The sequence below is a fragment of the Gastrolobium bilobum genome, unplaced genomic scaffold, assembly GCF_033153095.1.
Source record: "Gastrolobium bilobum isolate Gb01-03AN ecotype WA unplaced genomic scaffold, APGP_CSIRO_Gbil_v1 utg21709, whole genome shotgun sequence".
NCBI classification, from domain to species: domain Eukaryota; kingdom Viridiplantae; phylum Streptophyta; class Magnoliopsida; order Fabales; family Fabaceae; genus Gastrolobium; species Gastrolobium bilobum.
In genome coordinates this window covers 219,992-233,241 of record NW_026898833.1, presented here as the reverse complement: position 1 = coordinate 233,241, position 13,250 = coordinate 219,992, and the positions used below count along the sequence as shown (strand labels likewise).

The window sequence follows — 13,250 nt, the reverse complement described above, 5'->3', positions numbered from 1 at the left end:
GATTATTGTAGACGTACATACTTGGAAAAAGAACATAAGTTGATGCTAATTGTTCTTCGGAAGTCAATAGGAAGCTGCCTTTATGTATGTGACTTTTGTACAAAATTTTGTTATGCATTGGTTTGCACATGTACACGTACAATACACATATGATAAAGTCAAATCACATGTACAGAAATATTCCCTTAATTTTTTTTTATTTTTTATGTTTTCATTAGTGTCATGATTATATAATACATTAAAGCTCATGAAAAATAAAGAATCACATGTTATGAAGCATGTGAAAGGTCATTCATACTATTTTATAACAAAAATAAATTTTTCATCAATGATATGTTTCAATTGAGGATTTCATCTGTGCATTAATAAAAATAAAACTTTCTATTGACATCTAAGTATGTTATATATCCAAATTTGTATTGAAACATATTGTATATTAGTAATTTTGTAAATAATAATAACTATTTTTTTTTTGTAGCGGTAGTATTTGAAGAAAATAAATGATTTTACTTTCAAATATATAACATACCAAGAGAAGTTATTCAATATTGATATTTAAATCATTTTTCCATCGTTACTTTTAGTTTTTCACCAGAGTTGTATTCTATTATAACTCTTATTAGGAAGAAAATCTTTATTTCATGTCATCCTTTAATAATGAATTTAGTAAAGTAATAACTAAATTTTGACTTATATTAAAATTTTGTTTACATTTTCACTTGTATATTTGTATACAAATATTATTTTATTAAAATTTTGGGGAAAACATTTGTACTTTTAAAGATATAATATTGTGTCATTTTAGATTTTAACCGTTGATCTTCGTCAATTAATAGTTATAATTTATTATAAATTTGACATAATAAATTATAACCATTAATTAACGACACAAAGTTATATCTTTTAAAAAGACAAATATTTTTTCCAAAAATAAATTATAAAAAATTTAAAATTTATATAAAATAGGCTAAGAAGGTGTTAAATATTTATTTGTTAAAATATTTTTTAATGAATCAAATACGATAAAAAATTATAAAATTATAAATATTTTGGATGGCTTGCGGATTGGTCCCTAACCCATAATATTTTTGGTCCGTACAAATCTTTATTATTGATATTTATTTGGCGCTGCAGATTTTTTATCCCTAATTCATACAAATTAGGATCTAATGGGACGGACAGACTGACCTATTTTAAGAGCTATATAACGTAGATAATTGGAAAAAGAACATAAGTTGATGGTAATTGTTCTTCGGAAGTCGATAGGAAGTTGCCTTTATGTATGTGACTTTTGTACAAAATTTTGTTATGCATTGGTTTGCACATGTATACGTAGGATCCACAAATAACAAAGTCAAATCACACCTCGACCTTTATCTGGCTTCCTTATGACCTGCCTCTATACCGATTTATGAACCCAAAAATAAAATAAAATAAATTTTAAAAAATTATTATTTTATTTTATTTATTTGTATTTTATCAATGAAATATTTTTATTTTATTTATATTGATAATATTAATTGAGATGGAGTTAAAATATGAATTTGTATAATACAAAAAAGATAAATAATAATTATTAAAAGTATTTTATGTCCTAAATAATTCAATTAATATGTCAAAATATGGAAGGGATCCACTTACTACCAATTAAGTTTACCATATTTTATCACAAAATCTTAATAGTTAGTTTTTGTCAATCTGATGATTATAATTTATTAGATGATACTTATTAATTAATTATTAATTTCCAAAAAATTAACGGTTAATATTTAATGTTAAGAAGTGGTAAAATTAATTGATGGTAAGTATATCATCTCCCGTCAAAATAATATCATATTAATTTTTCATTTAAATTTGTGTATATTGTAACATCCCCGTCTCGAGCCGGTTCAATTAACATACATATGATAAAACAGAAAACAGCGGAAAACTTAACTTCTGAAAATACGAGCTAACTTTTTCTTTTTCTTTTTCTTTTTAAATTCTCATTCGTCGTAAACGAAAATCGGGCAGAGTTTCCTCTATAAATCGGACAGCTGGGGATTTTCCAATCCCACACAGAAGCATTTCCTGATAAACAGTTTATACAAATATAATCAAATGCCCATCCATGGGCGCATGCATAACTTGGCTCAGTGCCACTATATCTAACAACATGCAATCCAACACGTAAACATATCTGAATACTACCTCATCATATAACGTGCCTGAATACCCAAATGTACATGCATCAAAGCGACAGACATGTACAAAACATATACATGCCATATACAAAATAAAGGATCAATATCATGATCCATCAAATGCGAAAATACTAAAAGACATCAAACACTCCAAAAAGGTAGTAGCCTACAGCCACTCAAAATCCGATCTGTCAACTGCCTCAGCCACGTGTCGTGTCCCTGCCTAGTGAGGACTCACCGGGAATCTGGGCACCTGAAAATATGTCCCCAAAGAGGGGTGAGATTACAAATCTCAATAAGCTCCAGGTTTATAGAGAATTCTCCATACCCCTGGCTCACTCCTGCATGAAAGTCAGATACAAAGTATACGAATACAACATATAACAGATATCATAACAGAACAGAGCATATATACATATCATATCAGAGATGTGCGCCGTCATTCCCAAGGGAGGACCCCAAGCGGAAATCAGTGCACGTGTTCCCGAGGGAGGACCCCAAAGCGGAACCAGACATATCAGAGGCGTACACCATCAGTCCCGAGGGAGGACCCCAAAGCGGACGTCCGGGTACTATACAATCAATGGCCAGAGATTGTTACAGAAATCATATTACAGAAGTCATATCAGAGCAAAACATATCATGTTATCAAATAACTCTATATGAATGCATCTATACAAAGCATCTAAATCACAGTCATACAGTCCAACCATAGTTCACTAACCATGGTGGAGCACTCAAGCAGGAAAAGACTCCTTAAACATAGAGCTTACCTCTTGAAGCTTTACCAATACACTTACTTGTGGACCAAGTTACTTTTATCGCTTCAAGAGATTTCCGATCCTTCTCAATCCCTAGGCACACCTAGAGAATAATTTACAATGCATCAATAAAATGATACTATGCCATGATTATTTCATAAGCATACATTTTATCGCTTATTTTCCTTTCTTTATACTTTTGCCAATGTTATGCCAATACACAAGTCTAGACCACCTTATACTCGTTAGCATTCTTTAATTTAAATCAAGTATTCACTTGAGAATTTTCAATATCATTCATGCCATTTTACTTCAAACACCGCGGACATACCCTTAGGAAATCAAAGTATTTTTCAACCATTTTTCGAGTCATTTCACTTCTTAACTCATCAATTTTATACAATGAATTACAACACATTTTATTTACAATAAAATGTAACAAAATATACTCCTATACCACCCTCTAGGTCGAACACTACAAGGACATAGACAAAAGTTCTTTTTCTTCACTTACACGTAACTTACACATACAAATACATGTTTTCATAAGGTTCCAACTTAATTTTTGGAGCATAAAGTCCCTCCAAAGCCCCACAAGGCCTAAACCTAAGGGCATATTTCATATAATTTTTCCCACTTTGGCATTCTCACTAATTTATCAAATTTCCACTTAATTCCTACACATTAAACCTTCCTAATACTTAAGATAAAAAATTTGCACAACAACCTACTCTTCACCTATGATGGCCGAACATGTAGAGGAAATCATAGGATTTTTTTCTAATTTTTTTACATACATACAAATGCTTATTTTCATTTCTTACATCCAAGACATCAAAGATTCATCATTAAATCAAAGTTTAATACACAATGCTTTCCTACCAAAACATACTCATAACTTTTATAACTCAAATCATCAAAATAATACCATGGAAATAGAGGTTCATTACCTCCAAAAGCTTATACAAGGTCTAGAAGGTGACCAACAAGCAAGACTCCACCAAAAACCCTCCCTTTTCATCTTGGATGAATAGTAATCCGAAAATGGAGTGATGAATATCACCAAAAACCCCCCCTTTTCACCTTGGATGAATAGTAATCTGAGAATGGAGTGATGAATATCCCCCTCTACAAACGAAATCAGCTCAAATGGAGGGGTGGAATAGCTTCCTTGGATGATTTTCTATGAGATTGGTATATTGGGTGAAAGATTTGGTGGAATATTGGAGGAGAAATCAAAGAAGACAAAACCAAAACCCTCACCCCCCCCCCTTCCATAGCTGCTGATCGGCTCCAAGGAGAGAGAAAAAAGTGTTTTTCTTTGAGTGAATAGTGATCACATAAGTCACTTATGTTTTATAGCACATGTGGCTTTTACCCGGGTATTTTTCTTTCGCGTATTTTCACTTAAACTAACCCGGAACTAACTCAAGACTACAAATATATTTTTATTTTTTCTAATATCATTTACATAAATTTTTATTTCCTAAGGAACAACATTCATAATTCACAGCATGGTTTTTGCACCGTTTTTGACGAAATGCACTGTGAATCACTAATTGTACTTCATTTATTTATGAAACTTAAAACTTATAAACTTATCATTTTCTTGGGCCTATATTGACTTGCTTGGCATATATTGGACTTTCTTATTCTTATTTCATCAATTATTTATTTCTGGATTCTACCGGTTGCTTAAACAGCAGTACAAAATACCCGGTAGAAACACTATTCACGAGATTTTCACGGAAAGTGCCAGACTATACAATTTTTCGTTCTGAACTCACATTTGTCGTCAGAATTATCAAATTATGTCTTTAAAATTATTTTGCTCTTTTAAGCTCTACCGGTTAATTCACAAACTGTAAATTCTCCGGCAGAACGCACTGTTCATAACATAGTCATGATTACAGTCAAAATACTCGGAATCACTCACTGAATCTAATTATGGCATTTAAATCCTTAAATTAAATCTCTAATTAAGATTTACCATTTAGGGTCATTATATATATAAAGTTAAAAAGTTTATCTACATATTATTACAAACAAAGAAATAGATAAAATTAAAAAAATATCATTATTCAATATTAAATATGACTCTATCTATTATATTTTGGAAAATATTTAATACTTTTAAGTAAACATTAATTTTAAAATATTTTAACTGTAAATTTTTTTTAAAATAAAATAAATTAATTCAAACTACACTAAATATTATTTTTTTAATACTCATAATCATAGACGTTTGATTTAAATAACTCATGCAATTTAAAAGTTATTATACAGATAAAATGGGATTGTGTCATGCACCTTTGATTGGAGAACCATACCAAATGTGCTGTCGAAAGTTAGTTGAACAGTTTCTAATAAAAAAAATTTACGTAATTAGAACTATAGAGGGACATAAATTTTGAATATTGAATTGCAAACGTATACCATTAAAAGTTAAAAATAGTCTATTCTAGATGTTTTCTTAATGTATAATAGTCCTTGCCATGGGCTCGAAAGGCAGGAAGACAACCAGGGCAAGCATATGAAACTTGGAGGACATTGGTTTGCTCTTACATGCTTTTGTAACGTAATCAACCTTTTGCTTCAACTTTGAAGCCTTTTATTTTTCTCCGAATAATTGAAGAAGATAGAGTTAGAAAGGCTTCAATTGTTCCCATTCCTTATCCATTTTCTGAGAGTGATTGCTTTCTTTTGCAAGTTACGTCAATTAATAATAACACGTTGCACGTCCCACCGGCCAAATATGATCAAACTTATTCAAATACGTTAGAAAGAAGCTCAAACAATCTGTTTTATTAGTTAATTATAGGTTTTCTTTGGAATATATATGACCGCTTCTGGAACATATTGGCAAATTTTAGTCATTCAAGCAACATGCTACTCGAACTTGTTTTTTATTTCATATTTATTCCTCATCTTATTTCCATCGATGTAGTAGCTATTTAGAATTTTTAGTGTTAAGAGGTGCGTTAAACATTATAAATTATCTTTGTATTAAACTTGATAAAATCACTTTTTTCAACATTAAAAGTTAATATTCACCAGGAATTGATTTCTCTTTTTGTTGTTTAAATCTAAGTGACATGTAATGAATATGTTTGAAATTTGTAGACATTGCACCATCCATGAATTAACAACTCATGAGTTTGACTCTTACCCATCAATTTTTTGGCCTCTATTTTAGACTCAACCACAATTGATTTGAAATTCTTGTGGCCAAAAAGAAAATGAGGTATAAGCAAATGTTTTTCTCGAGAATTCTATTTTTTCTCCCCTTGTGTTTTTAATTGTCCATTTTCAATAGTTGCTTAAAAATATGATCAAATTTGCTTTCATTTCTTCTAGGCCTACTTTTTCTTACATTAATTAGCGGATGTTGACCTTCAGATTGCTTGATCTCGTAAGTTAATTTTGCTAGAAGATTTCTTAGTTATTGGCTAATAAGAATAAAACTTTTATTAGTCAACCTTATTTTGATGGAAAAAAATGGTTACTGATATTCTGTTTCCCAAACATATTTTTTAACAAAATCCTGTTAATCATAGATAAAAAATTTAGTCTTTGTAGTAAAAGAATATTTCTATTCGTACAACTCTAAATTCAATAATCTATACTGAACAACTATACTTGTAGTTTCATCTGATTTTAATATGAAAAAATATAGATGGGGCTGCTTAAACTTAGGTGACGGCGTGACGCCACAGATAAGGCTATACAATTATGGAAAGTTCCAAGCTCAAATAGTTCAAGTATTTTTCACTCTTCCTTAACACAATTTCACACTAAGGATTTTTATTTTCACTTAGAACAAAATCACCACGGGTAAAAATATAAGCTACTCCATTGTTGGATTATTGTGGCTAATATGCAAAATATAGGAATCATTCTTTGACACAAGGAGGGCCACACTGCTCCAATAAGACACGAACTGTTAGTTGGATTAGGTGGCCAACCGTTTACCGTATAATCCCAAAAAAATCAACTGTACCCGCCATAACTCAAATCAGTTTTGTGGCTCATTTATTATATGAAGATTGCATTTTTGTTGGCCATGATATAAACAAATGCCAGCACTTAGCAGACGTGTGTATCAGATAATCACTTTAAGTCTTATCCACTTGAATTCAAAGAGAGATCAACTTTACTTTATTTTCAACCCAAAAAAAAAAACAAATCTTTCCATTTGTTCCATTTTTTCATTTTTTAGGGAGAGAAAGAATCAAAAGAGAGAAAAGAAAGTGAAATTGAACACCGCAATTGCTTTTTCAACTTGGCTTACTACATAAAAAAAAAATATAGCCTAGAGGAAGTTGGCCAACGGTTAACTTCCATCCAAACTTCGTGATTCCTTGGAATCAAAGCAAATTAAGTTAAGCAGTTGATTCTTGGTCACCTTCTGAGACACAACCTTACCTTCCTGACATATCCTTCACACCCTTCTTCCCCATCCTTCTATATACTCTTCATCAGCTCTATCTCTTCTTCATATTCAGCTCCATCCATGATGCTTACCTAGACTTTATCACATCTTAAGCTTTCTGTGCAGTGTGTGATTGTTGAAAGGTTTGTGTTCTTGAAGCTTTGGTTTCTTTTGCTAGGAGTTTAAGTTGGTGCAGACCCAGAAAAGGATCCTTCAATCAAGGTACTTTATCCATCCAATAAGTACCCAAATGGGGTGCTTCAATTTCAAGTTTTCATGATGTAAAGCTACCCTTTTTGTGGACTCAAAGAAATAAAGTAGCTGAATTCAATTCGAAGGCAATCTCATAAGAATTACAGAAGACTTGATCGCTGATACTAGTCTTTCAAATTTGGACAAATTCTGAACATATAGAAGCAAAAGGGGTGTCCTTTGTTCACGTGTTGGGAATTTGTAAGATTGATTTAATTCCAAAGAGAACATTTCCAATGAATTCTAGGTGCTTCCTTCCACCAGAGTCCTTGTTTAACTCAAGTAGTATGGTTTCATTTTCTTCAAATTCTGCAGCAGGAGAAGATAGAGTGGCTAGTGCTCCAAGTAGGCCTCCACGTGCCTCCCCACCTTCGTTTTTGGTTCGGATGGCCATGAGAATATCTAGAGCAAGATGGTTTACCTTCTTGAGAAGAGTATTTCATTACCAAAATGGATCAAGGTCCAGTCTTGGCTCTAATCCTTTCAATTCTAGCAATTGGATGATGCTGGAATTTATTGCTTTGATGGTTCAAATAACCATTACAACATTCACTTTAGCCATTTCAAAGAGGGAGAGACCCATTTGGCCTATGAGGATATGGATAGCTGGTTATGATATTGGTTGTGCTCTTAATCTGCTGCTACTTTATGGGCGCTACCGTCAAATTTATCTGACTCAAAGAGATGCTCTTAACCTTTCTGATATGGAACAACAGAGAAATAATGAAGAAACTAGGTATGTTATGTATTTCAATCTTCAAGAACTTCTTTCATTCAATTTTGTTATTTTTGATGGGTAACAGTACTCATTAATAACCTATAGCGTAGTAATCACTTGAGAAGGCTTAAAAATGGCTTTGAAAAGGTTAACACCATTGTTTTTTGGTTGGAGATAATGTTATAAACTTTAAGAAGAACAAAAAATTTCTCCATGAATTGATTATGATATTTCAACAAAACCAATTGGATTGTTATAGAAAAATACCAAGTACTGATAAAGTTACCATAATTTATCCCCTAAAAAAGTGCTTGGAAGAATCAAATACCCTCACATACCTTTTTTCAAAATGGGATCAATTCTTTACATTTACTATTAAAACACAGTAGATTTTTTGTTTATTGTGATCTTTTCTATCTAATTAACTATAAATCATATGAAAAATGAAAAAGCCTAAGATGGAAGTGTTGTCAACTCTCTCTTTTTTTCAATTAAAAAGTTAATTCCAGTTGACCAAAAACTATATCTAATAAAAGAAAAATTAATCCCTGAATAGCGCCAAATTGGAATTGAATAATTTCTTAAGTTGTTTCTTGTCATGCAATTTTGTTGTAGGAGAAATTTGAAAAATGTAATTTTAATTTGCACTATACTATACAGTGTATACAGGACGTCGCACTTGATGAATAAATGCCGAACTTCACTTGAGCTTTTCTTCGCCATATGGTTTGTGATGGGCAATGTTTGGATTTTTGACTCACGTTTTGGATCTTTTCATCAAGCTCCAAAACTCCATGTGCTTTGCATCACCCTGCTTGCTTGGAATGCAATCTGCTACTCTTTCCCTTTCCTACTGTTTCTGTTGTTATGCTGTTGTGTGCCACTAATTAGCAGCCTCCTCGGGTACAACATGAACATGGCCTTTTCTGATAGAGGAGCATCTGATGATCAAATTTCACAACTTCCAAATTGGAGACATAAAGAAGCTCATACCAAGTTAGAGCTTGGCAATGACTCTAAAGGCAGTGAGAAATCGATCAATGAAGATTCAGTAAGTGGCACCATTAATATATATAGAATGAGTAATGCTACTAAAAAATTCAAATGAAACACAAAAATAACAACTGTATTTACTAGCCCTTGATTTGATATACAGTTAGCCGCTTAAAACTTAACAGCTAGTACAAGTAGTTGAGTTTTTTGTGTGTCAATTGGTTGTGTGAGGAGCATTGCTTTTTCCCTCTCAATTTGAGTATATGCTTAAGTTCCATTCATTTTATGATTTGTCTTATTTTGAATTCTATTGAATTAATAAGTTTGTTATGTTCGGGTGTGCTGACAGGAATGTTGCATTTGCTTAGCCAAGTACAAAGACAAAGAAGAAGTGAGACAATTGCCCTGTTCCCATATGTTCCACTTAAAATGTGTGGATCAATGGCTCAAAATTATGTCCTCCTGCCCTCTTTGCAAACAAGGTTTAGAAAGGGAGAAATAGCTGAGACAACATTCAAGAGGATTAATTTTATTTGGTCATATGTATACTCTTGAAATTACCCTCAAAGTTTTTTTTTTTTTTTTTTTTAACTTTGGTCTATTACATGGGTTACTTGAGTGAGGGTGTACATGTACAGAATAGCTCACCAGTGACCAAAACTACATTAAATACTTGGTTCTAAGGAGTGGACCCTATAACTGTTCAAATTAGTGGATTGCCTATGCATGATTTATCTTTTACTATCATCTATATATTGTGAGATAAGCATCTTTGTACTGAAAATATGTAGCGAATATTATTTCGTTCCTTAATACTCAAAGTAATAAAAAAATTCACTTTTTAGTATACAGTATACTTGCTACTTTTTTTTTTGTAATAATAGTATACTTGCTACTTTGTTGGTCTGTGACCAGGATATTTCCACTGGCATTACTGTGAGGCTTGCTACTTTAATTTGAAGAAAACTAGATTATCATTGTCATATTTATATGGTATTATGGTGGTGGTTAAGGTTCACAAGGTCAAGTTGGGTTGATATTGAATAAACAGATATGATCATATATCATATTTTATAATGTCTATCTATATTAGAATTTGAAAAAAAAAAAAAAAAAACAACTAAATAAATTTATCCAAATAAAAGTTATTATTGAATGCTGAACAGATAAAGGACCAGCTTGAAAGTGAAATAGAAGAATTTGTAGCCATATTTCATTCTCGCAATTCACATCCATGTCACATGGAAACTCAACTGTTGCAAGATTACGATCATGACTCTATGTAGAAAGCCTAAAATTAGTATGAAGTGTCAGACTAAATGACACTAAAATGGTGAAATTAACCTAAAATTGTCAAAAATAAAATAAAATAGTATGAACCAACAGCCAACACAAAGGCACCATGCAGTAAAATTAGCTTAAAATTGTCAAAGTGAGATCAAGGCTCTAAAGAACTTTGGGATACACCATTCCAAAAGCTAGCTCAAAGGGTGGGAGTGTCTAAGACCTTATAAATTTCACATTAGTTGCACATACAACCAATGTGGAACTATATATCTCAACACGCCCCCTCCCACAAGAGCCCATTGGGCTTAAAGAGTGGACAATGCAACAGGCTCAGTCTACCTGTGCTAAGAAACTCCACAAGAGAAAGTGGGGGGCGGCAATGCTCTAATACCATGTAAAGAACCTTGGGATACACCATCCTAAAAGCTAGCTCAAAGGGTAGGAGTGTCGAAGACCTTATAAATTTCACATTAGTTACACATACAACCAACGTGGGACTATATATCTCAACAAAAGCATTAAAATGGTGAAAAGCAGTGATATTTTCTAAAAGTAGCAGAAAGTCATGGAAGTTAAAGATCCCATGTTATAATCTCAATAATATTATACAATATCTTTTAGATATTCTAACAGTCTAAGAAACGCGAAAAATGCCAGCAGAGCATATCATTTTGCTTTTGATAAAGATGAGTAATTTTCATTGAATTATTTTGCCCTCACCATCGTTTACAAAATGGGAATTATTTTTATTATGTTACATAACATAAAACTATCTTCCTACACACACAAATTTTATATGAGACCCACTTTAAATTTTTCTCTTTTTTCTATTCTCTCTCCTCTTTCTTCCTTTTATGAGAATAAAAAATTTGCTTTTATGTTATGTTACGTAACAAAAACAATTCCCTTACAAAATATACATATTTTTTGAAGTCTTCCTAGAGGCTTGTCATAAAAGATAATTTGATGTTATGTCATTAGCATCTACACGTGTACTTTCTCTTTAATTTATGATTTCTTGTCTGACAAGAAAAACATGTCCCATATAAGATAAACGCATCATGAGGTAGCTCTCTATTTTGATCTCATGTCCTAAACCACATGGGGCATAGGATGACAATGAGGTTTAAATATATGACCTCATTCATATTATTCAAAGCCTTAAAGGGACTTTTTTATTTATTTATTCAGGAATACATGCAATAAAGGTAGAGAAAAATACCAGCACCTTCTCCATGTCCACAAAGCATAACTTCGATTGCAAATTGGGCTCGGCCCTTTTCCATTTGATTCGGGTTCATCAAGTAACCAATCTGTTTAGTATTTACATTAGTTAAGAAATGTGACCAACATCATGAGAATTTTTAATAGAAATCTACAAAAAATTTATCAAGCCAAATAAAATAAGAATTCCAATCAAAAGATTTTCTCAAAATACTATTTTGTAGGTCATTTTCATACTCACTTTGCAACTCTTTGCCGTAGAGGTATAAATAGGCTAAGCTAAACTAGGTTTTGACTTAAATAAGTTAGGTCTGTGTAAAAAATATTGGATCTGATCTGATCTGTTAGCTTGTGTAGATCCCAAATTACAAGTTTTGTCTGACCTATATTAAAAAAATAAAAGTCTTGGCATTGGCCTGTTAGCTTATTTAAGCCTATTAACATGCAACCATTAAAAGAATAACAAAAATAATATTACTTTATTATTCAAATTATTAAAATAATAAATTTTTATTTTATTTAAAATAAATAATATGATATAGATAAGCCCTTATAGGCCTGACATGTACAAAAAAACTTATGAGCTATTTCCTAAATAGATTTTTTTTAAAGTATAGACCTGTTCTATTTTACTATTTGTAATAAGTCAAGTCTAGCCTAATATAGGCTAGGCCGTAGGTCTGTGTAGGCCGACCTAATACATTTACACCCCTACTCTTTGATCTTCGTGTAATGACTTATCCGTTATTGTGCTTAGAAAAAAAGATTATTAGAGTTGTACCATATCTTTAAACTAATAGGAATAGTGACCAATGCACCATATGTTGATCATTTTTTTATCAGTATGCCACGCGAACAGTAATATTTATAAAAAATGCCACGTGTTCGAGTTTGCTATAGCAGGCAGCGAACTCGGTATGCTGATGTGACGTGTTTCTGGTGGCCATCTAGTTCGCTACTGGATGTAGTGAAGTAGGTGACAATTAATACTCCTCTGCTCTGACAAAAGCAGAATATGTGGCAGCGTCACAGAAGTTCGCTAAGGGTGATAGAGATCTAAGTAAAATTAGCGTTGGAATATGTGTCTGACACACACAAGTTCGCTACACTAAGTAGCAAACTATGTGCAACTTTTTAAAGTATTTGCTTCTAATAACTTATAAAGGACCTTCTGTCATATTGCATTTGCAGAGTTGCTACAGAGTAAACTGACAAGGATTATGCTATTACTATGTTTGGACTTTTCTAAACACTCAGCCAAAAATCCTTCCCATCAACTGAATTTTGAGTAGACTATGTATTTGAATCAATTTTTAAAATAATTATTTTCATAATTTTTGATAATTTTTTAATATAAGTAATTATTTTTTAAAATTAAATATACACAGAGTATAGGAAAA

At 31.9% G+C, this 13,250-nt stretch overlaps 1 protein-coding gene across 2 annotated transcripts; it reads left to right on the top strand.

Moving 5' to 3' along the window:
* Positions 1–7,178: 7,178 nt before the first annotated feature.
* LOC133284589 (E3 ubiquitin-protein ligase At4g11680-like) lies at positions 7,179–10,111 on the top strand. Of its 2 annotated transcripts, none has more exons than XM_061481648.1 (3): positions 7,179–8,364; positions 9,016–9,397; positions 9,689–10,111. In XM_061481648.1, exons 1-3 carry the CDS (start codon positions 7,865–7,867, stop codon positions 9,839–9,841), a joined length of 1,035 nt encoding a protein of 344 aa, XP_061337632.1. In that variant the 5' UTR covers positions 7,179–7,864; the 3' UTR covers positions 9,842–10,111. The 2 variants fall into 2 exon arrangements, with proteins under 2 accessions (XP_061337632.1, XP_061337631.1); XM_061481647.1 differs by having other exon boundaries at positions 9,007–9,397.
* The last annotated feature ends 3,139 nt before the right edge of the window (positions 10,112–13,250 follow it).